The following is a 26,050-nucleotide window of genomic DNA, read 5'->3' on the forward strand; positions in this document are numbered from 1 at the left end:
AAAAATCCGCAGTCTTCCCTACCACCCGAATTGGAGATGTCTGTACAACACCGAATGGGACTCATTTTACAACAGTAAACCAAATGAAAACAGACCTGCTGCACTTAGACTTAAAGAACTAACTCAAACGTGGAATATTGCAATCGACAATATATATCAGGACATAACACCTCCTGATCCACCGTGGACAAATATCCCTGCAATTTACGATGACTATTTCCAACAGTGGGGAAAGAACACCTTGTGTCCCTTCAATATCGCACAGTTACATGAAGCTCACTCTGCTTTTAATTCACAGGCCTGTAAGATCTATACAGATGGATCGAAAACTGAGACCCAAGTAGGCGCTGCTGCGATCTTTCCATCTTTCAGCACTTCTGTCTCATTACCTGTAGAATGCAGTATCTTCACTGCTGAGCTTTATGCTATTAACTTGGCTCTAGGGCATATTACTCAACTTCTAATTTCGTCTGCCATAATATACACTGACTCGCTCAGTGCTGTCTCTGCCATAAATAGTAATACCAACTCCTCTCACCCTGTAATAAAACAAATCCATTCTAAATTACTTGTGTGTAATGAGTCAAACCAAACTGTAACATTCTGTTGGATTCCAGGTCATTCTGGGATAGCAGGAAACGAAAGAGCAGATCTAGCAGCCAAACAACCAGATACTACTCTTTTGCAGACTTTTCGATCCCCATATACTGATTATAAACATATCATCCATAAAGCATGTTACAATAGCTGGTCATTAATCTGGAGAAGTTATCCAGAAAACAAATTATTCCAAATAAAACCAGAACCAAAGCTGTGGCCCTCCAGCTTCCAGAAAAGCAGACGAGAAGAAACAATTTTAGGAAGGCTCAGGATTGGGCATACTTATCTCACTCATCTCTATCTATTAACTAATGACAGCGCTCCACAATGTACATCATGTCAAGTACAACTGACCATTCGCCATTTGTTAGTGGACTGTCCCCACCTTCAGAACATCCGCTTAGATACTTTTAAATCAATTGCTAAAACACAGTCATCAATAAATTTATTGCAGATTCTGGGAGATGATTCTAATAAAAAGGAACTATATACTTTCCTAAACCGGATACAAATATATCATAAAATATAGATATTATTTCATATTCACTATTAGAAGACACAATATGGCCCAAGTAGCCTTTGTGTCGTTAAACCCAACAACAACAACAACAACAACAACAACAACAACAACAACAACTCCACCGGAGAAAAACCAATTGGTAAAATGTCGCCCTTCTTCATACAGAAAGGGTTAGATGGGTTAGCAGGGTCACCCAAATCGGTTAAGAGGCTCTGTTCTGGAGACCTCTTAATTGAAACCAAAACTGACAGGCAGTCTGAGCAGCTACTCTGTGCGACATCAATTGGAGGAATACCCATAACAGTGACACCACATAGAACACTCAATTCATCGAGAGGTGTCATTTCGGAATGGGACCTTCTCGACGTCACCGAGGAGGAAATCTGCTTAGAACTGAAACCACAAGGAGTTACTGCCGTTAAGAGAATTACTGCGCAAAGGGATGGAAAAATTGTTAAAACCAGGAGTGTTATCCTGACTTTTGACTCTCCTAAACCTCCTGACGAGATAAAAGCTGGATACATCAACTGTTCAGTGCGTCCATACATTCCGAACCCTTTGCGGTGTTTTAAATGCCAGAAGTATGGACATTCTCAAATGGCCTGCCGTGGAGTCCTTGCATGCGCTCGATGCGGTGCAAAGGACCACGAAACAACAGCATGTTCAGCCACAAAACCCACCTGTATTAACTGTGAGGGCGAACACCCGGCCTACTCACGAGCATGCCAGAGGTGGAAAGAAGAAAAAGAAATTCAACGGCTGAAGGCAGAGCTAAATATATCATACCAGGAGGCAAGGAAATCGGTCAAACCCCTGAATATCAACAAACCTACCTACGCCCAGAAGGTAGCAGGGAGATGTTCCGTCGGAACTCAGACGGACATGACCATTCCTCCAAAGGAGTCTTTCACTCCCATCGCGCGGTATCTCTTAACTTCTCAAAAACCTGCACAAAAGGTCCAATCAGCTGCCACTCCTATATCGGTACCTCCTAATGCTCCACAAGCAACAAAGGTAACTATGAAAGATAAGAATAAAAAAGGGGAAGTCCCCCCCCTAGAACCCAAGAAAACATGGAGGTCGAGCAGAAGGAGGTACCCGAAGACTCAGTCTTGGAACTCTTTGCGGAGGAAGAAATGGACACGGGACAGCGTCCATTCTTCCCCAAAAAAGATAAATCCAAGACTGATAAAAGTAAGCCCACAGCACCTCGGAAGCCGCCTGATGGACCCACCAAGCCAAAATAATGGCTAAATTCCTACAATGGAATTGTCGTGGATTCCGGCGAAATATTGATGACATCAAGGGCCTCCTGCAAAAGCACAAGCCAGTTTGCTTTTGCTTGCAGGAGACATATCTAAAGGCAAATGATGATCCCACCATGCACAACATCACATTTTTTCGAAAGGATAGAATTTCGGATGGCACTACATGGGGGAGTGGCTATCCTTGTGGGTAACCAGACCCCAGTGCAGCCTTTGCTAATTACAACCAGCATAGAGGCTGTTGCAATTCGCCTTTCAGTGGGATTTTTAATAACTGTGTGCTCCATTTATTTGCCACCTGGGACTGACATCACCCAGGCAGACCTTGATGATCTTCTAACGCAGCTGCCTCCCCCTTTCTTACTTCTCGGGGATTTCAATGGACATAACACCCTGTGGGGTAGTGCTAACATCAACGGAAGGGGACGAGTCATAGAGCGTATGCTCAATGACAATGACCTTTCCCTTCTAAATACTGGAACAAACACCTTCTTCCACATGCCTACCCGTACTTTTTCTGCCATTGATCTCTCTATCAGCTCCCCTTCTCTACTCCCTTCACTCACTTGGGAGGTGGAGGAGAATCCATACGGAAGCGATCACTTCCCCGTGATAACCTTGTTACACAGTGGGAGACCATGTCTTCCTTTTAGGTTACCACGGTGGAAGATTGATCAGGCTGACTGGGCTGCCTTCCAACATCAGGCAAATTTTGATCTTAGCGCAGTCAGTCAAGAGTCTATCAATGATGCAGTTAAGTACATCACAGAAAATATTGTCCAAGCAGCTGCGAATGCTGTTCCAAAAACATCTGCCCGGTTTCCACCATTTCCTAAACCTTGGTGGAATTCACAATGCACAGCAGCAAAAAAGGCTCAAAACAAAGCGTGGGGGATATTCCGCCGATATCCTACCACGACCAACCTTATAGCCTTTAAACGTGCACGAGCCACAGCACGATATAACCGCCGTCAGAGTCAAAAGGAATCGTGGATCCGTTTTACATCATCTATTAACCAGCCTACCAACTCTAAGGTAGTCTGGGATAAAATCCGGAAAATGAAGGGAAAATATACATCCCACTCTTTTTCAATCCTAGATTATAATGGATGCGCTATTGCAGATCCAACTGTAATAGCCAATGCTCTTGGGGAAACATTCTCTAACATCTCCGCAACATCCTCGTACTCCCCAGAGTTCCTGGTCCTGAAACATAAACTGGAAAAACAAGCACTTAATTTTAAGTCCAAGGGCCTCTATCCCTACAACGGGGCGTTCACTATAGAGGAACTGAAAAGAGCCCTCACTCTTTCCAAAGCAAGTGCTGTTGGACCAGATGGCATCCATTATGAAATGATTAAACATCTTTCACCAAAATCTATGGATTGTCTGCTCCTTCTGTATAACAGAATCTTTACTGAAGGGCAGTTTCCGGACTCCTGGCGAAAGGCAATCGTTCTTCCCTTCCCTAAGCCAGGAAAGGATCCAAAAGTCACCACCAATTATCGTCCTATTGCTCTGACTAGTTGTCTGTGCAAAATCCTGGAGAGAATGGTCAATTCTCGTTTAATATGGTATTTAGAATCAAATGACCTTCTCTCCAGCATCCAGTGCGGCTTCCGAAGGAACCGGTCCACTTTGGACCATCTTATTAGATTGGAAGCATCCATCTGGGATGCTTTCCTAAAACGTGAACACTTGGTGTTGGTGTTCTTTGACATGGAGAAAGCGTATGACACAACTTGGAGATTTGGCATTTTAAAAGATTTACATAGAGTAGGCCTAAGAGGGAATCTCCCCTGTTTTATTCAAAACTTTTTAGCTAATCGATCGTTCCAAGTTCGTGTGGGATCCTCACTCTCTCGCTCTTTTAGCCAAGAGGAGGGAGTACCACAAGGATCCGTATTAAGTGTCACGCTTTTTGCCATCAAAATAAATTCCATCACAGAACAACTTCCTCCAACTGTAAACAGTGCCCTCTATGTTGATGACTTTAGCATTTTTTGCCAGTCGTGCAACATGAGGGTTATTGAAAGACAACTGCAGAAAGCCATTGATAGTCTGAATTCCTGGGCACTTGCTAATGGCTTCAGGTTCTCGCCGGAGAAGACCGTTTGCGTACACTTTTGTCGCAAGCGTAATCTTCATCCTGAACCTGAATTAAGGCTCGGACAAAATGCCATTCCAGTAGCAGCGAACATAAAATTCTTGGGACTCATATTCGATAAAAAAATTGAACTTTTTGGATCATATCCGTCAACTCCGCACAAAGTGCACACGTGGGCTTAATATTATCCGCTCGCTCTTCTCTACATGTTGGGGAGCAGACAGATGAATCCTCCTTCGGCTTTACCGTGCACTTGTGCGATCCAAACTAGACTATGGGTCCCAGGTATATTCCTCAGCCAGAGACAGTGTCCTGCGATGGCTGGACCCCGTCCATAATCAAGCCCTACGTATTGCTACTGGAGCATATCGCACATCTCCTGTCCAGAGCTTATACGTCGAAGCAAACGAACCACCGTTATCGCTTCGACGTAAGCAGTTGTCTTTAAAGTATGCTTTTAAACTGAAATCCCTGCCAGACCATCCTACGTGGCCATTCGTTTTTGAGCCACGATGGGAAAATTTATACAATACCCGCAAGACTGTCAATCGTCCTTTTGGTATTCATTTTCAAGAGCTACTCAAAGAACTTAATATCAAGGTAGACAAGGTTGCCCAAACATAAGAGCAACCCTTTCCACCCTGGCATGCGACTTGTCGCTTAGAAACTGGGGAAAGTCGGACACTCCAGCATGTGTCTACTTGCAGCTGCATTCAGCACACCGAACTGAATATTCCGACTTCGCGCCAGTCTACACAGACGGTTCGAAGTCGGAATCATATGTGGGATCTGCTGCTGTCTTTACAGACACCACTATATCAGAGCAGATTCCCTCCGAATGCAGCATATTTACTGCAGAGCTGCACGCTGTAGAGTTAGCCTTGGATCATATTAGCAAATGCCAATACCAACGGTTCATTTTATATTCTGACTCTCTTAGCATGTTACAGGCCTTAATATCTGTGAGATATAATCCTCATCCAGTTCTGTCTAGCATTCAGAAGAAGATTCACGTTCTCCATGAACGCGAATATGACATCCGCTTTTGCTGGATTCCCAGCCACATTGGGATTAGGGGAAATGATTTGGCTGACGCCGCAGCCAAATCAGCAATTCCCAATAATAACCGTTGCCTGTTAGTCCCCTATACAGACTACAGGCAAATAGTACATCAAAAGGTACATTCCCGATGGCAGGATTCGTGGAATAGACAGACTGTGAATAAATTATATCGTATAAAGTCTGTAATTGAACCGTGGCAGTCTAGTCTGTGCAGGAATCGTAAGGAGGAAGTTGTTCTAGCTCGCCTCCGAATAGGACACAGTCATCTTACACATTCTTTTCTGCTGAGGGCAGATGACTGTCCTATGTGCGAGAACTGTGGCACCATTTTATCTATTCGTCACATTTTAATTGAATGCCCAGATTTTAGCAATATCCGTTGTACCGCCTTTACCCATCTGACTGAGCCATATACACTCAGTCAGATTTTATCTGACAATGACAATGTGTCTGCTGTTTTTAGCTTTTTAAATTCAATAAATATTTTTACTCGTATATAAAATTTTTTACATTTTTTCTTTTATATATTTGCTATATCTTTTGACATAGTGACCTAACTAATTAGGTCACTGAAAGTTTAAAATTTTTTACAAATGACCTGGTCTTGGCGCATTATAGCCTTAGTAGCTAATGCGCCAATAAAACCAAAACCAAACCAAACCAAACCTGTTTCTGCTTTTAGTTACCCTACCACAGCCCATGTATTTACTTGTTCCACTATGACTCCCAGCAGTCCTGGAAATCCCCATTACCTTGCTTTTCAGTCTGCTGCTCAATTGCATTTCAAAAGAAGCAGTGCAAGAATCACTTTCACCTCTGCCAGCGGCTACTCTTAATCTATTAGTCTGTGTATCCCCCCAAGCTAGCAGTTTTTCGACCCATCTAACTCTGCCTCGGTAGCATCAGCAAATATTCTTGCATCCTTTCTATTTAAGTGTATCCCCTCCCTGTAGAAGCAGTCTCTCCTGTTAACAAGCACAGACCATGCTGAGAAAAATTCTACCCCTTGAGCATTGCACAATCTATCCATGGCCAAATTGATCAACATGACTCTCTCATATACCCCCCCCCCCTATCGTATCTGGGCAGAATTGCAGACACTTTTTCAAATTCAACCATAACTCAAGCCTTTTTTTTAACATTGAACTGTACTTGTTAAGTAATTGTGCCGGTCTCCTACTCTTAATATCATTAGTGCCTACGTGTACAACAATATCACCCTTTGTGCCCTTAAAGGATGATATCTGCTCTACAACTACATCACCCTTTGCCCCTGGCAGGCATACCCCGGTCCTGTTCCACCTATCCTTTTTGCACAATATCTTCCACTTTTCCCTGACAATAGAGTCACCGACAACAACTAGTTCCTTTGTGACCAGCACATTCTGCCTTGGTGGTTGCCGCCGTGTTGCGTGATATTCAAGTGCAAGCTCTTGCATTGATGTGGGCAGCTGAGAGCTTGATGGGCCACTCAATTTAAATCCTTCGAGAGCATCCACCCTGTCCTTCAAGATCTCATATAGGCCCATAAGAACCCTGAGTTGCCGCCTGATTTCCTCACACTCCTTACATTGTGCGCACACAAAGAACGGGACATGATATTCCCCTTGGCAATATTATGTCCCATTCCTGATAGCTCCAGAAACATCAAACAAGCAGTGTATTTCAAAAGGCTGTGATTCAGAGGACAACTATCTCCCTTAGTTCTCCCCTGAGCCACAGCACTCCCATTTGCTTTGCTGCTCTGGTCTGAGTCATGATTTCTATTCAATTTCAAATAAAATTCCGGTACAAAATATAACCCTAAACGTATATCCCAATTCAGTTATAACACTATATATATTTCAGTATCGAATATTACCTCAGAGTTATATGACTTTCTTATCTCCTGTTAAGTTATATGTATTAATTTATAATGTTATGTTTGTAAAAACTAGGTCATTATATGTATTTAGTTAAAAAAAAGTACAATTTAATTAACAATGAAATTTAATAAGATAAGTAAATTTTACTGATTAATTGATACTACTATACTTGCTATCTAGTTTTCCCTTAAACCTTTCGCTATCTAGTTCGGGGTACACGTTGTATCATATAACAACGGCGGCAAGTTATGAACGGTAAATCTATGGACACGAGGTATTAATTACTTCAAAATCACGACATCTAAATTCAAAATTAACCACTTTGTTTGACTAGGCCTATAAGCTACTTATAGAAAATAATTTAATCTAACAATTAAGTCAATAAACCAGCTAAATATAATTAAAAACTTTGTCTTCGCAGGTGCTGTAAAACTAGTCAAACACATGGATTAGATGTTCTTACCGATACTAAGTAGTAAATAAAAATTAAACTAAAGTATTGTTACTAGGAATATAAATCAACTCTTGAAAATAAATTAATATGCCAATTTAAGCCAATAAAAAAGCAAAAATTTAAGAAAACTTCTTTATTGTCTGGAGCTGTAAAAACTTCACCTGTTCATGTGCACTTTTGTAGCAATCATTTATGCTGTTAGTTAAGAAACACACAAAATCTAAGGAAGTGCATCCAGGTGACATAGATGGACACTGCAATGTTGAGTCAGTTTGGTGTGACATAACACTGGGAAAGCAAAAATGAGGGTTGGAGTTTGTTGTAAGACTAATGACTCTGAGTACAATGAATAATTATACAGAGAAATAGTGTGCCAGTAAATCAGTGTCTTATAATGGGGAATTTTAACTTCCAAGATAGACTGGAACTTGTGGGTTGATCACTCGCACACTAGCAAGGGTTTTGTGGATTTATTGGATGATTGTTTTCTACAGCAGCATGTTCAGCAATGTAATGGAACAAAGGGTTCCTCTTATGAAGAAAGGCTTAAATTTTGCAAATTACAGTGTCTGGAGACTAGGCAAGTACGAAGTGATCTGATTGAGGTGTATAAAGCCTTGAATGGTTTGAGCATGCTCAGTGCTGATGGGATTCTTTCTCTTTCTCAGATTAAGAACCTGAGAGGGCATAAATTCAAATTGAGGAAAGACAGATGTAGGATAGATGTGCGGAAGTTTGCCTTTAGCCAGCGGGTAGTTGGTTGGTGGAACAGACTTCCACCAACCAACTACCCGCTGGCTAAAAATTCAAATTGAGGAAAGACAAATGTAGGATAGATGTGCGGAAGTTTGCCTTTAGCCAGCGGGTAGTTGGTTGGTGGAACAGACTTCCACCCTTTGTTGTGGAAGTTGATAGCCTAAATAAATTTAAGGCTGAGCTGGATAGGTATTTGGAACGAATGGAGGGTTGAAATGGGAGCGTGGTTGGTTTTTTTTTTTTTTTTTGGCCTGATGCTGCATAAGCTTGCTTTCTTGCATCATATTCCTCTACTAATGCTATCAGCGATTTGGCATAGATATATTATCGCAAATAGGTTACTTGAGAGTTTGAATCATGTAGTTTGATAATAGATAGTTAAATTTATTATCTATTGTAACTACTTAGAATTTACAAATGTAATGTTATAGAATAATATGTATATCTTAAACTTTATAGCAGATATGGAATTCCTATAACCTAGATTTGGTAGGAGATATGAACTACATATATTGTAAGCTTGATATTGAAACATATATATATTCAGTGATGTAAACTTCATAGCATAACTAATCATAGCATAACTAGTGTATGGTGTTATTACTCCATTAGGATATAAGTTTAGTGTAGTATTTTTAATTATGTTTAATTTGAACTGAAATAATACCCCAGATAAGAGCAGCAAAGCAGGAGGCTCAAGGTAGTGGGAGTACCGGTTCTCAGGGGAGAACTTGCAGGGTAGTTGTCTTCTGAATTACAGTCTTATGAAATGTACTGCTTGTTTGATGTTTGTGGTTCTATAAGGAACAGGACGTGATATTGCCAAGGGGGGCTATCTTTGCATGTGCTCGATATAAACATTTTGAGGATGTTAGACACCAGCTCAACGTTATAGGCCTTTATGAGAGCTTGAAGAACAGTTGGATGCTCTCAAAGGATTTAAATTGGTGACCCATCAAGCTCTCAGCTGCCAGAGCTTGCACTCAATCATCAGGCAACACAGCAGCAATCCCCAAAGCAGAATGTGCTTGTCCCACAGGAACTACTTGTTGTGGGCGACTCTATTGTCGGGGAAATGGGAAATATATCGTGCAAAAAGGATAGGTGGAATAGGACCAGGGTATGTTTGCTAGGGGCAAAAGTTAATGACGCTGTAGAGTGGATATCATCTTTTAAGGGCACAAAAGGTGATATTGTTTATACGTTGGCACTAATGACATTAACAGTAGGGGACCTGCTGACTTATTTAACAAGTACAGGTCAATGTTGAAAAAAGTTGCTAGTTAAGACAAATTTGTTAAGTTCTGCAATTCTGCCCAGACATGATAGGAGGGAGTGAGTAGATTCTTGCATTGCTTCTATTGGAATCAGCAGCCTGGAAAGCAAGGTGCTAGGGGTATTTCAAGAACTGCTGGGTGTCATTACAGAACAAGTAAATATATAGGCTGTGTTTGGGTTTAGTGGTTTTATGGTGCATTGGCATCTGAGGCGATATTGCACATGTTCAGATAATTAAGAGTAAGAACAAGTGCATATATACTTGCATATACACAATGGTAGGAATACAGTAAATAAATTCAATGAATTTGAAGTGCTAGTCAAGACATTAAAAGCTGATATTGTTGGGCTATCAGAAACGTGGTGTCACATAGATATAAGGAATGCAGAATTTGAATTTGGTAGAAATTGAAATTGCGTATTTTTTACAGACAGGATAAGAAGGTTGGAGGAGTTATACTGTATTAGTTAGGAAGCACAAAATCTAAGGCAGCGCATCCAATTGATATGGGTTGCTAGTGCAATGTTGAGTCAGTTTGGTGTGACATAAATGAGAGTAGGAGTGTGTTATATGCCTAATGACTCTGATGAGTACAACAAACAACTGTACAGAGAAATAGAGCAGACCAATAAATAAGAATGTTTTGACACTTATTTGATTGATAGAGCTTCTTAATGTACCATTATTTGAAATTCAACTTAAAGAGAATTATATAGGACAACCTGGGACGAGGTGGTTCACTTCTTCTTCCTTGCGCAAATTTTAATTTTAAATTTTAAATACAGGTTTTAATAATTCCTATTCTATTTATTTTTAAATTCCCTACTCTATTTTTAAAATTTTAAATTCCATTTCTATGCAATTTAATTGAATTTCCACAACTTTGCCTTAAACCATACAACTAAGCAGATTATTTGAGGTGCGTACCGTCAGTTAAGATGTTATTGCTATTTTTCTCTTTAAATCAGAATGTTTTATGATGAGGGATTTTAACTTTCAGAATATTGACTGGAACTTGTGAGATGGTCACTCACACTACCAAGAATTTTGTGGATTTATTGGATGATTGTTTTCTACAGCAGCATGTTTGAGAGGTAACCAGAGGGAGTAATACTCTTGATCAGATTATCAACAATGATTATTCCTGTATTAAGAATCTACAGATAAAGGAACCACGAGGTGGCAGTGATGTAGGATTTACTTAAAGATATAACTACCATCAGAGGTACAAGGAATGGTTTTTACCTCTTCTAAAGGTGACTATTGTCATCTCAGACAGATTTTAAATTCTATACAGAGGGTCCAACTGATGATGGTACCAACAGCAAATTCTAAATTGGAAGGAATTAATCTTGGAAGCTACTAGGCTTGTCACACCAACTAAAATAATTGTTCAAGTTTTTGGCTCAAATGGATATCAGATGAACTAATAAGACTCTTGGCAGAGAAGAAAAATGCATGGAATGCATATAAATTATCATGCGACACAAAAGCCTATGGGAGATATAAGGTAGTATGGTTGAATCAGATTGGTCCCTTGATATCTGTAGTTTGACCATTGATGATCCTTCTCAGACAGCTGATAAACTGAATGAGGATTTTGCATCTACATTCTCATATGAAGAATTCTGTAGGGAAGTGGAGGCCAGAAATTTATCAAACTCTAACAGGGAACTAAATGATTTTATAATAACTGAGGAAAGTGGAAGAGAAATTGTTGAAGTTAAACAATTAAATAAAAAGTGAAATTGTTAAAGAATTGTTGAAAAGCATGAGGTGGATGGGATCTATCCAATTATATTAAGGGATGTGGTGAAGGAAGTAAGCAAACCCTTAGCCATAATTATGAGAGCATCTTTGGATTCAGGGGAGGTCCCTATTGACTGGAGATGTGTGAATGTATCCCCGATTCAGAAAGGGGGAACCAAAGGGTGACACAAGTAGTTTCTCACCTGTTAGTTTAACTTTTATTCCATAGAAAATACTGGAGTCACTGGTAAAAGAAGTAATGCCGGATTATCTAGACAAGGCCGCAATTATACTTCAAACACAGCATGAGTTTAATAAGGGAAAATCTTGTCTGACTAATTTGATTGTATACTGCAATGAAATCACAAAGGAACTGGATGCAACAAATAATTTTGATATCATGTACTTGGATTTCAGGAAAGCTTTTGATAGTGTTGCTCATTAAAGAATTCTGGTGTAATGTGACATTTAGGTAAGTTACTGGTCTGGATAAAGGGATGGTTAAGTGGAAGAAGACAGTGGTTATCAATGGGCACTGCTCTTTGTGGACTAATATTATTAGTGGAGTCTGTCAGGGTTCATTGTTGGGCCCATTGTTTTCTGTATTTTTTAATGATATTGTTAAATATATAAATGTCCCAGGATTAATGTCCAAGTTTATATAGATTGGCAGGGTGATTAATGACAGGAATGATGGTGTGTTACTGCAACAAGATCTAGACTATGTATAAGTATAGTGCAAAAGCATCAATATAGTCTGCAACAAGATCTATAAAAGCTAGACAGATGGACTGATAAATGGCAATTGAAGTTTAACTTTGACAAATTCAAAGTACATCATATGGGTAGCAATAACTGCAGCGTAAAGTACCCACTTGGTTGAACTATACTTAGTACATGGTATAAAACGAAAAAGACATGGATGTAATTGTGTAGTCAGATATGAAGTGCTCGGAGCAGTGTACACAGGCTGCTAGGACAGCTCCTGGGGTTTTGTCAATGATATACAGAAATTTTTCTAACAATGTTGAGGAATTGATAATTCCACTGTATAAGACAATGGTCAGGTCACATCATAAGTACTCTGTACATATCTGGAAGCCTCAATTTTGTAGGGATGTAGAGCTGCTAGAACGAGAGCAGAGAAAGGCAGTGAGATTGGTGAGGATAACAAAGGAGTGCTCTTACCAAGAAAGTCTTGAGTTCTGCAAATTACAGTGTCTGGAGACTAGGCACTGTGAGCTAATCTGATTGAGGTGTTTAAAACTTTGAATGGATTGAGCAAGCTCAGTGTGCTGATGGGATTCTTCCTCTTGCTCAGACTGCACACGAGGGGGACACACAGATTTAGGAAGGATGGTTGCAACATAATGTGCAAAAGTTTGCCTTTATCCAGAGGGCAGTTGATTGCTGGAAAAAACTTCCTTCTGTTATTGTGGAAGTTTGATAGCTTAAATAAATTGAAGAGAGAACTAGACAAACTATTGAAGGGGATGAATGAGTAAAATGGGAAGTCTTTTTTTTTTTTTTTTTTTTGGCTGATGCTCTATAAGCTTGCTTTCTTGCATCATTTGCCACAACTAAATGCTAAATTAATGACCAGTCTCTTGCAAAGTCTCACCGCTCCGTCTCATAGATGTTTTGTTTGTGCTGCATGCTTTTGTAGATACTTCCATGGGAATTTTTATTCTGAATTGGCAACTATAATTCTTCCCCCCCCCTCTCCAAGCCAGTCTGAACCTGTACCACAACCAGCCATCATTTGTTTACTGTGCAACTTAAAATTCACTGAACCAACTTTTCCTCATTTATCCCTTCAACTTTTCTGGAACAATCTTCCTTCATATGTATCTTCTGAAACTTGCGATCTACAGAAATTCAAGTCTAATATTTATCAAAAGTATCTCTCACTTCTCAACCTTTAACCCATGTATGGTACTAAGTACTACAGGCTTTAATACATGTGCCGACCGGGCTAGCCGAGTGGGTAAAGTACCTGCCCGGCAACCCAAAGGTCGCGGGTTCGATTCCCGCCTCGGGCTTGGATCAAAGTACTGCAAAAACCTTGGGAGGTGCAATATGGCCACAGAAGCCGATGCGCCAACAACTACCAAATCAAAAAAAAAAAAAAAATAATACATGTTTGGGGTTTAAAAAAAAAATAGCCCATTTGATAAGTATAAAAAAAAAAATACAAAATAATAATAATAATCATTAGATTTTTGTAGGTCCGATTTTAATGAAATTTGAGCAGGCTGGCCAAATATAAAATTTCATGAAAATCCATATGCTGGAAGTCAAGTTATTACATGTGGATGAACGGACAAAGAAATAATTTTTTGGATTTCTGTTTGCCTGATTTAAATGAAATTAGGGATGGCTTGGCAAACCTCTCTCTAAATCTCTTGCTTTCTTGCATCATGTGCCACTACTACTACTACTACTACTAGAACCAAATATGTAACATCATGAAAATCTCCATCACTAGAGGTTGATTATTACATGCAGTGGATGGATGTGATGAAGGCAATAAGTGCCTAAAAAGAGGTAGAGGGATTGTGCTGAATCCACTACTAAAGTAATACTTGAAAATGAAACTGTAGAAGTTTAAGCTATGAAATGTGACTTTTTGCTAAAATTAAAGTAGTGATTCTTGAGCAAAGAATAGATTTGGCAGCATAGAATCATTATAAAGGAACTTAGTGACTAGGAATTACATTTAAAAATATATACATTAATTCGGTCAGAACTTGAGGGGAAAAAAAATTGTAATTGGTTTTGATATCAGCTAAGGATCACTGTCATGAGGAAGTTAAGCAACAGTTATCCAGAGCATTAAAACTAATTATATTTCCAACTGGGAAATATATAATTACAGGGTCTTTACAGACAGTGTGTGGTCTCTTTTATATGAGCTTTTAACCTACAGAAAATAAATTCCTTTCAAAAATTATGATTGTAAGAAAGAGTAAATTTTAAAACAAAAAATGTTGTCAAGTTAAACATGACTTAATTACTTTGGTATGGAATGTAGATGTTTTTTCTCATGTGGTTTTTCATAAAACAGTGTTAATTAGTTTAATATTAGACTTTAATATTATATATATAATATTAAAAATTTAATATTCTGATGTGAATTTTCTGATATGGCGTGTATATTTATATATGTATTTGATTTTTGTAGAGAAATGCTGAAAAATATGGAAGATCTGTTTCTATATGGAAGTGTTATTTAAAGACTTTCTGGAAAACACTTGCTGTGGGAGGAATTATGAAAATATTGGGTGATTTAGTTGGAGTTATTGGTCCATTGTCAATTAGCATAATCTTGGCATATGTAACTTCTGTTAAACAAGGGGACATTTCTCCACCCTCTACAAAGGTTAGTCCTCATTTCTTCTTCTGCCAAAAAAAAAAATTTTTTTAATTAATTTTTTTTTTTATAATGCTCTGAACTGAATTTAGTAGCATTATATAAATAGCAGTGTATGCTAATTTAAGGTAGAATGGTTATAGTAAAGGTTATTGTTCCTTAAGATTGTGAAAAAGATATATGTTGGAATTTAAAAATCTAGAAGTACTAAGTAAAAAAAAAAAAAAAAAGTACTAATTTAACTGAATATTTTTTTTTGACTCCATTAGATGTATTTTCCAGTTACTTGGGAATTTCTTCAAAATGGATTTGTAATGGCAGTGATCGTTCTAATGGCAACATTTCTTCAAAGTACTTTCTCTAATAACTTTAATCACATGGCTATTGCAGAAGGTATTCATTTACGATCTGCTCTCCAGGTTAGTTTTATTAAATCAATATGTAAATTCAGGTGTTTTAGTAGGCGATAATAACAAAAATAAATCTGTATTATATAATATTTTATATTATATAAACTTGTATAAACAGTAATAGTGTTTACCTTACTACAGTAATATCTTCCCAATTGTGAATTTGAGATAATATACATGGATATTTTTATACCAAAATATTATACTTTGCATGTTTGTGTTATGAGAGGATTTACTTAATAAGTACAGAGAAATGTTGGCAAAAAGTCACGAGTTAGGATTTGATTTGAAAGTACCTACAATCCTCCCCAGACAATGATAGGAGGGAGTATATGTTGAAAGCCTTTTCACTCAGTTCGGAGCTGGAGAGAATGTGAAAGGCTCATGGGGTAGAATTTTTCTCAGCTTGGTCTGTGCTTGTTAACAGGAGAAACCTGAAATTTTATTCACTACAATACAATAGAATAGAAGGGATGCAAGAATGTTTGCTGATGCTATAAAGGCAATGATAGGTGGATTGGAAAACTGCTAGCTTGAGAGGATATACGGACTCAGTGTTCTCCCTAGGACCTATCGAATTGGTGCACTACTCGCTTAATTTAACTTGCCACCCGGATAAAATTTAAACAATTCTTGCAGTACCATATGGTACTGCTCACTGATCTCGATCAATATTAATTTGAACATGCTATGCAATCAAGGTCAATGCGACAGGAGCACATAATGTTAATTATGCAATTAATTTTTACTCTGGATCGTTTAAGTCATTTATAAATAACAGAAAATTTTATAATATTGCAAAGCATTACATTTCCTCACCTGGCTACTTCATAATGCCATCCGACTTGCAAAATTTTCTGGGGAGAACGCTGCAGACTAATAGTTTAACTAGAGCCATAGGCAGAGCTGAAAGTGATTCTTGCATTGCTACTAATGGTACATGAAGCAGCCTGGAAAGCAAGGTGTCTGGAATTTCAGGCCCTGCTGTGGGTCATCATGGACAAATGAATACATGGGCTGTGTTAGTGAAAGAACATGTGCACGTACACATGCTAGGAGCACTAAATAAATTTGATGAATTTGAGGTGCTGATTAAATTGTTGAATGCAGATATTGTAGGAATAGTGGGGAAGTGGTGTCACTTAGACATAAGTGATGCTGAATTTGAACATCATGGACAGGAGAGGTGGAGGGGGTTATGCTCTTAGTTAAGAAGAATATTATATCTAAGGCAGTGTCTGCAGGTTTACTAGAGTGACGAGTGCAATGTTGAGTCAGTTTGGTGTGATATAAGCACTGGGAACACAAAATTGAGATTAGAAGTTAGTGTTATAGGCATAATGACTGACGAGTATACCAAACAACTACACAGTGAAATAGAAGGGCCTGCAATTCAGAAGGTCTCACAATGGGAGATTTTAACTTTCCAGATATTGACTGGAATTTCTGGTTTGGTCATTCATGGACTAGCAAAACTTTTGCACATTTTTTGGATGCTGCTGTTTTCAACAGCATTGTTTCATCTTGTTGCCTCTTTAACATGCTGTTGTTGAAAACAGCAGCAGCATGTTAGAGAGGCAACAAGAGGAAACAATACTCTTGATCTGGTTATCAGCAGTGATTCTTCATGCATTAAAAATTTGCAGGTAAAAGACCCACCAGGTGGCAGTGATCACAATGTACTAATGTGGAATTTAATTTAAGATGTAATTACTGTCAAGGGTAAAGTGAATGGCTTTTGCTTTCGTAAGGATGACTACAGAGGTTTCAGACAGTTTTTAAATTGTGTGCAGTGAGACCAACTGATTATGTTAACAACAGCAAATTCTAAATGGGAAAAAATCAAAGGAACTTCTAGGCTTTTCACACCAACAAAGAAATACTGGCTTAGACCTAAATGGCTGTCTGATGAACTAATTGAGACATGTGGCAGAGATAAAAAGTGCATGGGATGCATATAAATTATCAGGTGATACAGAGCCCATGGTAGATATAAAACTGTCTGTAATCAAGTCACAGAGGAGATTAGGCAAGCTAAGGCAGATTATGAGAAGTCTCGGGCAAAGAATGCAAACAAAAAGAGCAAAGACTTCTAAGCTTATATTAACAGTAGAAGGAAGGGGCTAGCCCTTAAACATCAAGTGGCCCAATGAATCGCATCAGGCTGCTTGATGTTTATGGGTTAACTGTTGATGACCCTCCTCAGTTTATGGACAAATTGAATGGGTATTTTGCATCTACATTTGCACTTGAGAAATTCTTATGGTAGGCAGTGCCAGAAGTTTATCAAACTCAAATCAGAAGCTAAATGACTTTGTAGTAACTGAAAGGAAAGTGGAGGAGAAATTGTTGAGGATGGACATAAAAAAGCCACCTGTGGCCAATGGAATCTATCCAGTTATATTAAGGCAGCAAAGGAAATAAGCAAACTCTTAGCCATAATTATGAGAGCATCCTTGACTTCAGTGATGTCTCTGTGGACTAGAGAAGTGCAAATATATATTTCCAATTCATAAAGGGATCAAAAGGCTATATGAATAATTACAGACATGTTAGCTTATCTGTTACGTCTGTTTCGGGGAAAATGTGATCACTGATTAAAGAAGTAAAGCAGGACCATTTGGACATGCATGTGGTTCTTTTGCAATCACAGCATGGATTTTTCAATGGGTGGTCTTGTCTAACCAATCTGATTGATTACTATTATACAGTGACCAAGGAACTGGATGCAAAAAATAATTTTGGCATCAGTTGATACTGTTGCACCTAAAAGACTGCTGTACAACCAGAATAATGGCATTAAGGGTAGGATACTGCTATGGATAAAGGGATGGTTAAGTGATAGAAGATAGACAGTGGTTATCAATGGGCACTGCTCTTTGTGGACTAATGCTATTAGTGGAATTCCCCAGGGTTTAGTGCTGGGTCCATTATTTTTAATATTTGTCAATGATATTGAGCTAGGTATATCAGGCTTAATGTCTAAGTTTGTGGATGATACAAAGGTTGGCAGGATGGTTAATGACAGTCATCAGGGTGAGCTATTGCAACAAGATGTATGAAAATTGTGTGAATGTAGTGAGAAATGGCAGTTGAAGTTTAAATTGACAAATGCAAGGTACTGCACATGGGTAGCAGTAAATGCCAGACTAACTTATCAGTTGTGTGGTACTACACCCAGGGTAGTGCAGAATGAAAAAGACCTGGGGGTAATTGCGCAGTCAGACGTGAAATTCTCCAAGCAGTGTATACTTGCTGCCAAGACAGCTCATGGAGTTTTATCAATGGTAGATCTGGAGGCCTCAAAAATGATGTAGATCAGCTGGAACGGGTGCAGAGAAGGGCAACAAGATTGGCAAAGGGAACATAAGGGTGCTCTTTTCTAGAAAAGATTCATTTCTGCAAATAGCAGTCTCTCGAGACTAGACACCTGTGGGGATATCTGATTGAGGTGTTTAAAGCCTTGAATGGATTCAGTAAGCTAAATGTTAATGATATTCTTCCACTTTCTGAGACTACACACATAAGGGAGCATAAATTCAAGTTGAGGAAGGATGGTTGCAGGATAGATGTATGGAAGTTTGCCTTCAACCATTATGTGTTGACTTTTGAAACAGGCTTCCGTCTGTTGTTGTTAAATTGGATGGGTTAAATAAATTCAAGGGAGAAGTAGACAAATTCTTGGAGGGATGAATGAACTGGGTTTTTTTTTTTTTTTTTTTTTTTTTTTTTGACTGATGTTATATAAGCTTGGTTTTTTGCATCATTTGCCATTACTACTACAACAACTACTACTATATGTGGTTCCATACGGTCTCCATGAACAGAAGAACATACACTAATTGTAAGGGAAATTCATTTAGTCACTTTCATAAATCATTCCTTAAAAAATTGGAATAGAATTTTCCTGTTAATCTTCCAATTAAAACAAAAGGACTAATTAAGCTGTCTGCAATAATTCTTGCCCATACATATTAATGTAACCCAGAAAAAAATTTCTTTTCACTTGTCTTCTAATTTGATGGACTTTTGCTCTTAGCTTCTTGTAATTAATGAAGTTTGAGGTGGATGTTGGTCAAAATCTGATTGAGTTGTATAAGGCTTTGAATGGTTTGAGCATGCTTAATGCTGATGGGATTCTTCCTCTTGCTCAGAATAATCGTCTGAGAGGGCATAAATTCAAATTGAGGAAAGACAGTTGAGGTAGATTGCCTTTAGCCAGCGGGTGGTTGATTGCTGGAACAAACTTCCATCTGTCGTTGTAGAAGTTGATCGCTTAAATAGATTCAAGGCAGAACTAGACAAACATTTGGAGCAAGCGGATGGGTGAAATGAGGTTTTTTTTTTTTTTTTTTTTTGCTGATGCTGTATAAGCTTGCTTTCTTGTATCATATGTCTTTACCAATGCTAAAAATAGATTCTGGACATTATTCATTCCAACTCTAGGTGATGTGTGTTTGGCTAAAAGGATTTAATGACAGAATAGTAATAATCACAAAAGTTACAAGATGGGAGGTAAGATATTAGTGTTGCCACTATATTGGCTTTATGCAATAAAATTCTCATTCATTTTAATAAATTTTTCATTGATTTTAATAAATTTAATGAAAACTTATGTCAACTGGATGTACTGTCTTAGATTTTAGTGTTTCTTAATTGGAAGCATAAACACATTGTGCTCCTTATATTCAAATTCTGTATCCCTTATATCTGAGGAACACTATATCTTTGATATCCCAACAATATCTGATGTCTTGACCAGCACTTCAAATTTATTTACTATACTCCCACCATTGGTGTACTGCAATTATATATGCACCTGCTCTTAGTTACTCTAATACAGCCCATGTATTTCTTTGTTCCATGATGACCCACAGCAAGCATTGAAACCTCTGGTACCTTGCTTTCCAGGCTGTTAAATGTACCAATAAAAGCAGTACAAGAATCACTTTCACTTCTGCCTGCAGCTATTGTTAATCTATTAGTCTGTGTATCCTCCCTTAAGCCAGTAGCTTTCCTACCCACCTAACACTGCTTCAATAGCATCAGCAAATATTCAAATATCCTTGCACCTTTCCTTTTTAAGTGTATCTCATCCTGTAGAAGTAGTCTTTCCTGTTAAGAAGTACACTATGGATACACATCTTAGCCTGCAGTGGAATATTAGGTTTTTTATTTATTTATTATTTTTTTATTTTCTTTTATTTCATTTTTTTCCTTTGCATATATATTCAATTTTGGGGAACTAATAAGAACATCAAAAGGTATTTAGGGGATGTTCTCTTGTCTCAGTCTTCCACTCTTTTTTTTTTAATACTGCACCCTGGGATGGCACACATGTTTCCCCCACCCCCCCTCCAGGTTAAGGTCACTTTCTCAATCTGCACATGCATACATGCATGCACGGGTAAGGGCACTCTATCCCTTGCAGGAAATTGGAAATTATAGACCAATTAGCTTGTTATCCCACATCTATAAGTTTTTCACAAGGGTCATTACTAACAGATTAGAAAGAATACTTGATGAGAATCAACCGAAAGAGCAAGCTGGCTTTAGGACAGGATTCTCAACTATGGATCACCTTCACGTAATATCACAGCTAATGGAGAAAGCAAATTAATATAAAACACCATTATGCCTGGCATTTGTGGATTATGAAAAGGCATTTGACTCCGTACAGCATAAGGCAATGTTTTGGGCACTGGAAAGACAAGGCATTGATACCCCATATATTATAATTTTGAAGAAAATATATGAGAGTGCTACCTCCTTTATTAGACTAGACAAAGACAGTAGGAAATTTAAAATTAAGAAAGGAGTTCGTCAAGGAGAAAGGAGACACACTATCTCCGAAGCTGTTTACTGCTGCCCTTGAGGAAGCTTTCAGAAGATTAGACTGGTCGCAGAAAGGAGTCAATGTGAACGGAGAGTACCTAAACCATTTACGATTTGCAGATGACATGGCGCCTCCGTAGCCAGGTGGGAAGGAGCAGCAGTGCGTAGCACACGCTTCTTGATTAGACCGGGGTTCGAGCCCGTCACCACCAAATACGGAGGATGTGGAAAGGTCAGGGAATGACCACCGCATATCCCGGAGCAATATGGCCTTAGTTGCTAATGCTCCTAAAAACCAAACAACAACAACAACAGCAGATGACATTGTGGTCATAAGCCATGATCCCAAAGAATTAGAGGAAAATCTTAATCAGTTATGCACAGCTAGTAAGGATTTTGGACTAAAGATGAATATGGCTAAAACAAAAGTAATGATGAACAAGTATGCCACAGAAAGGGAAATAATGATTGAAGGAGCAGTAATTGAAAAGGTGGAGTCATATTCTTATCTGGGACAAGTTATTAGCTGTAATAATGATAAATGGCTGGAAGTCAAGAGAAGAATAAATTTTGGATGGATAGCATTCAGGAAATATAGTCACATACTGAAGAGCAATATCCCAGTTTGTCTGAAACGTAAAATAATGAACCAATGTATACTCCCCACCATGACTTATGGAAGTGAAACTTGGGCACTCACCAAAAGAATGGAAGAGAAGCTGAGAACTACACAGCGAAGAATGGAACGAATCATATTAGGGATCAGACTGTTAGATAAGAAGAGAAACACATGGATTAGGCAGCAAACTCAAGTACAGGACATTCTTATCAAAACTAAAGAACTAAAATGGCCTTGGGCAGGACACATAACTCGAAGACATGATGACAGATGGACTAAGAAAATAGCAGAATGGTATCCAAGAGGAGCTAGAAGAAAACCTGGAAGACAAAGGCGGAGATGGATAGATGAAATTCATGAGTCTGTGGGTAGTAAATGGATGGCCAGTGCTCAAAACAGAAGGAACTGGAAAGTTGCTGGAGAGGCCTTCATCCTGCAGTGGAATTGAAAATGGCTGATGATGATGATGATCCCATGCAGACTGGATACATGTAAAATTCATACAGTATACTTACAGTATACCATTCTTTACTCATAATCTTTCTTTACATAATCACTCATAATTCTTTCCTCATAATGAACTAAAGAGAATAAAAATGCATGGGATGCATATAAATTATCGGGCAACACAGAAGCCTATGGCAGATATAAACTATTCTGTAATCAATTCACAAAGAAGGTTAGGCAGGTGAAGGCAGATTACGGGAAATCTTTGGCAAAGGATGCTAAGAAAAACAGCAAGGATTTCTTTACTTAAATAAACTCTAAAAGGAAGAGGATGAATCTGATTGGTCCACTTCATATCGATGGTTCGACTGTTGATGATCATGCTCAGATAGCAAACAAATTGAATGAGTATTTTGTATCTACATTCACACATGAGGAGTTATTAAGGTTTGAAAATGGCAGAAGGTTATCAAATTGTAGCAGGGTGCTTAATGATTTTGTAATAACTGAGAGCAAAGCGGAAGAGAAATTGTTGAAGTTAAACATAAGAAAGGCACCTGGGGTGAATGGGATCTATCCAGTTATATTAAAGGAGGCGGCAAAGGAAGTAAGCAAACCCTTAGCCATAATTATGAGAGCATCCTTGGACTCAGGGGAGGTCCCCATGGCCTGGAGATATGCAAATGTATCCCCAATTCACAAAAGGGCACGAGTAATTACAGACTAGTTAGTTTAACTTCTGTTCCGGGTAAAATAATGGAGTCACTGGTTAAAGATGCATTGCAGAATCATCTAGACAAGACTGCAGCTATAATTCAGACACTTGATTGGTTATTATGATGTGGTTACAAAGGAATTGGATGCAAAAAATAATAATTTTGATATCATATACTTGGATTTCAGGAAAGCTTTTGTCACTATTGCGCATGGAAGACTACTGTACAAATTGGAGCAGAATGGTATTAAGGGTAAATTGCTACAATGGATAAAAGGATGGTTGAGTGGGAGAAGACAGAGGGTGGTAATCAATGGGTGCTGCTCTTCATGGACTATTAGTGGAGTCCCACAGGGTTCGGTGTTGGGTCCATTGTTTTATATATTTATAAATGATATCGATGAAGGTATATCAGGCTTAGTGTCGAAGTTTGCAAATGATACAAAGGTTGGGAGGGTTGTTAATGACAGTGTGCTACTGCAAGAGTATCTAGAAAAGTTGGGCTTGGAAGTGGCAACTGCAGTTTAATATTGACAAATGCAAAGTAATACATATGTGTAGCAGTAACCCCCAGAGAAATGTACCAACTGTGTGGTATTACACTCAGAGAAGTGGGAACGAAAGAGACCTGAGGGTAACTGTGCAGTGAGATATGAAGTTTTCTGAGCAGTGCAGAGAGGCTGCCAGAGCAGGTCATTAGGTCTTGTCAATGATATACAGGAATTTTGCTAGTAGGGATAAGGAGGTGATTATTCCCTTGTATAAGGCAATGGTCAGGCTGCACTTTGAGTACTGCATACAGGTCTGGAAGCCTCATTTAAGGAAGGATGTAGAGTTGCTAGAACAAGTACATAGAAGGGCAACAAGATTGGTGAGGGGAACTGAGGGGTTCCTCTTACCTTGTTCCTCTTACCTTGTTCTTCCAACCATCACCTAGGAATTTCACATTTCTAACCCTTTTTCGGGATGGCATGTTACATTAATGACTAGCATCACAAATAGAAATATAAACAAAAGATATTTATTAATTGTTAAGACATATCTAAGTAATATTTGACAGGTGCTCTCAAAATATTCCAAAATGAGCATTTGCAACCTTTATACAACAGTTTTGGTAAACACAACAATTATAGCTGAAATGTTATCAGAAGCCCTCAATTTGCTTCAGTTTATAATTTTAAATGGAAAACAAAATGAAAAGTTCACCAGATGCAAACTTATATTTAGTTGAACCGCCTGAGGCCCTGATAACAGCAGCACACTGTTGAGGTATTTACAACATTTTCTTAAGATAATCAACTGATAGTTCGTGGTTCCAAACACGAATTATGGTTTCCTGAAGTTCACGAAGGGTCTTTGGTTTCTTTCTGGCAAGTGCAGAATCCACACGATTCCAACAGTTCTCTATAGGAAACAGGTCCAGACTGTTTCCTGGCCAGCTAAGAGTTGTAATGGACTGTTCTTACAACAATTTTTTCACCTGTAACAAATGTAAACACATTACTGTTGAACCTCTAATGCAGAAATGAAGCTAAAGTAACTACAGAAGTGCCTACTTACACTTTTCGCCTGACGACAAGGAGCAGAGTTGTCCTGAAAAATGCAGTTACTTGGCAGGTTGAAATGGTCTCTAATGGTTGGCAGAAATTTGCCTTCCAATATAGCCAGGTATCCATTGGCATTTACAGAACCTTTTATAAACTGCAGGTGACCTACTCTGCAATACGAAATGCACCCTCATATCATTCGATTGGTAGGGAATTTCACTGTAGACACCATACTGTCTGAATGGTATTCTTCACCATGTCTACGGTTAATCGTTTGTCTTCCATCAGAGCCATGCAGTTAATAATTTCTTCTCATTCCAAAAAATAACTGACTTCCACTGCTCATTTGACATGTTCCTTACACCAAATTAATCAGGCATTTTTTGTGAGAGGAGGGGCTTCGTAGGACGACTGGCTACAAGTCCATTTTTGAAGAGGCATCTTCTGACTGTTACTGCATTTGCTACCACTCCTGTATGTTCTTCTCATTCTCTTTTCAGCTCAGATGAAGAAGCTTTATGGTTTTTAAGGCATAAGTGCTTCAAAATGCAGTCCTGTTTTGGCATAGAGACCCGTTTTGAGTCCGGTTCCCCTTTTCCTTTCAGCAGAACCAGTATTCTTGAGTTTGAAAGAAATCTACTCACTGTTGACAGATTACAAGCACTCTATAAGAAATATGATGGGAAGAATATCCTTCCTCACATAATAAGAATATCCTTCCTTCGTGGCACCAACTGCACCTAACTTGCCCTCTTGACACAAGAGGGCAAGTTAGGTGCAGCAGGAATGACTGCAACTCTTGCAGATCGTGCTTATACAGGGTGTTTCAGTTAAACGTTTCAGAACTTCTAAGACGGGTAGGGTACATCCTGACAACTCGAAATCATATAGCAATGTGGGGTCGGAAATGCTTTCCTGAAGCGGTGTTGTACACAGAAGCACCATAAAGAAAAGAGACCGTAAGTGAGAAATCGTTTTAATAATACATGAAAAGAAGCAAAAGGTACATGGATTAAAGTAAGTGTTCGAAGTTTCTTCCACGGGCTACAATGCACGCCTCACATCTCCGACGCATGGACATCCGAACATTCTGGAATACTCCAGGCGAATTTCGAATTTCTTCGGCAGCTACTGCGATTCTTGCAACCAGCTCCTCAGCATTGTCAACAGGGGTGTCATAAACTAGCGATTTCATATGACCCCAGAAATAAAAATCAAGACATGATAGGTCGGGTGACCGAGCAGGCTAACGCACGGGACCACCACGTCCGATCCACTGTTGACCAAATGTGACATCCAGGTAGTTACGAACATCTCCGCTATAATGGGCAGGGGCTCCATCGTGTTGGAACCGCATTGTCTGTTGCGTCGATGCAGAAATCTGTTCATCTCTCAAAAGTTGTGGCAATACTTGCTGCAGAAAGATCAAGTAGATAGGTCCGGTTAG

The 26,050-nt window shown here is 38.8% G+C and overlaps 1 protein-coding gene across 2 annotated transcripts in view; it reads left to right on the top strand.

The window, feature by feature from the left end:
• The window catches only part of LOC150081824 (ATP-binding cassette sub-family C member 8-like), a 1,084,700-nt gene that overhangs the window by 74,370 nt on the left and 984,280 nt on the right, over nt 1-26,050 (top strand). For both annotated transcript variants that reach the window (XM_090378918.1, XM_090378919.1), the window contains exons 4-5: nt 14,842-15,039; nt 15,300-15,449. In XM_090378918.1, coding sequence (XP_090235044.1) covers nt 14,842-15,039; nt 15,300-15,449 — 348 coding nt within the window. The remainder of the gene's footprint in view (nt 1-14,841; nt 15,040-15,299; nt 15,450-26,050) is intronic.

The sequence above is a fragment of the Mastigoproctus giganteus genome, chromosome 8, assembly GCF_048544385.1.
Source record: "Mastigoproctus giganteus isolate SK-2022 chromosome 8, ASM4854438v1, whole genome shotgun sequence".
Lineage (NCBI taxonomy): Eukaryota > Metazoa > Arthropoda > Arachnida > Uropygi > Thelyphonidae > Mastigoproctus > Mastigoproctus giganteus.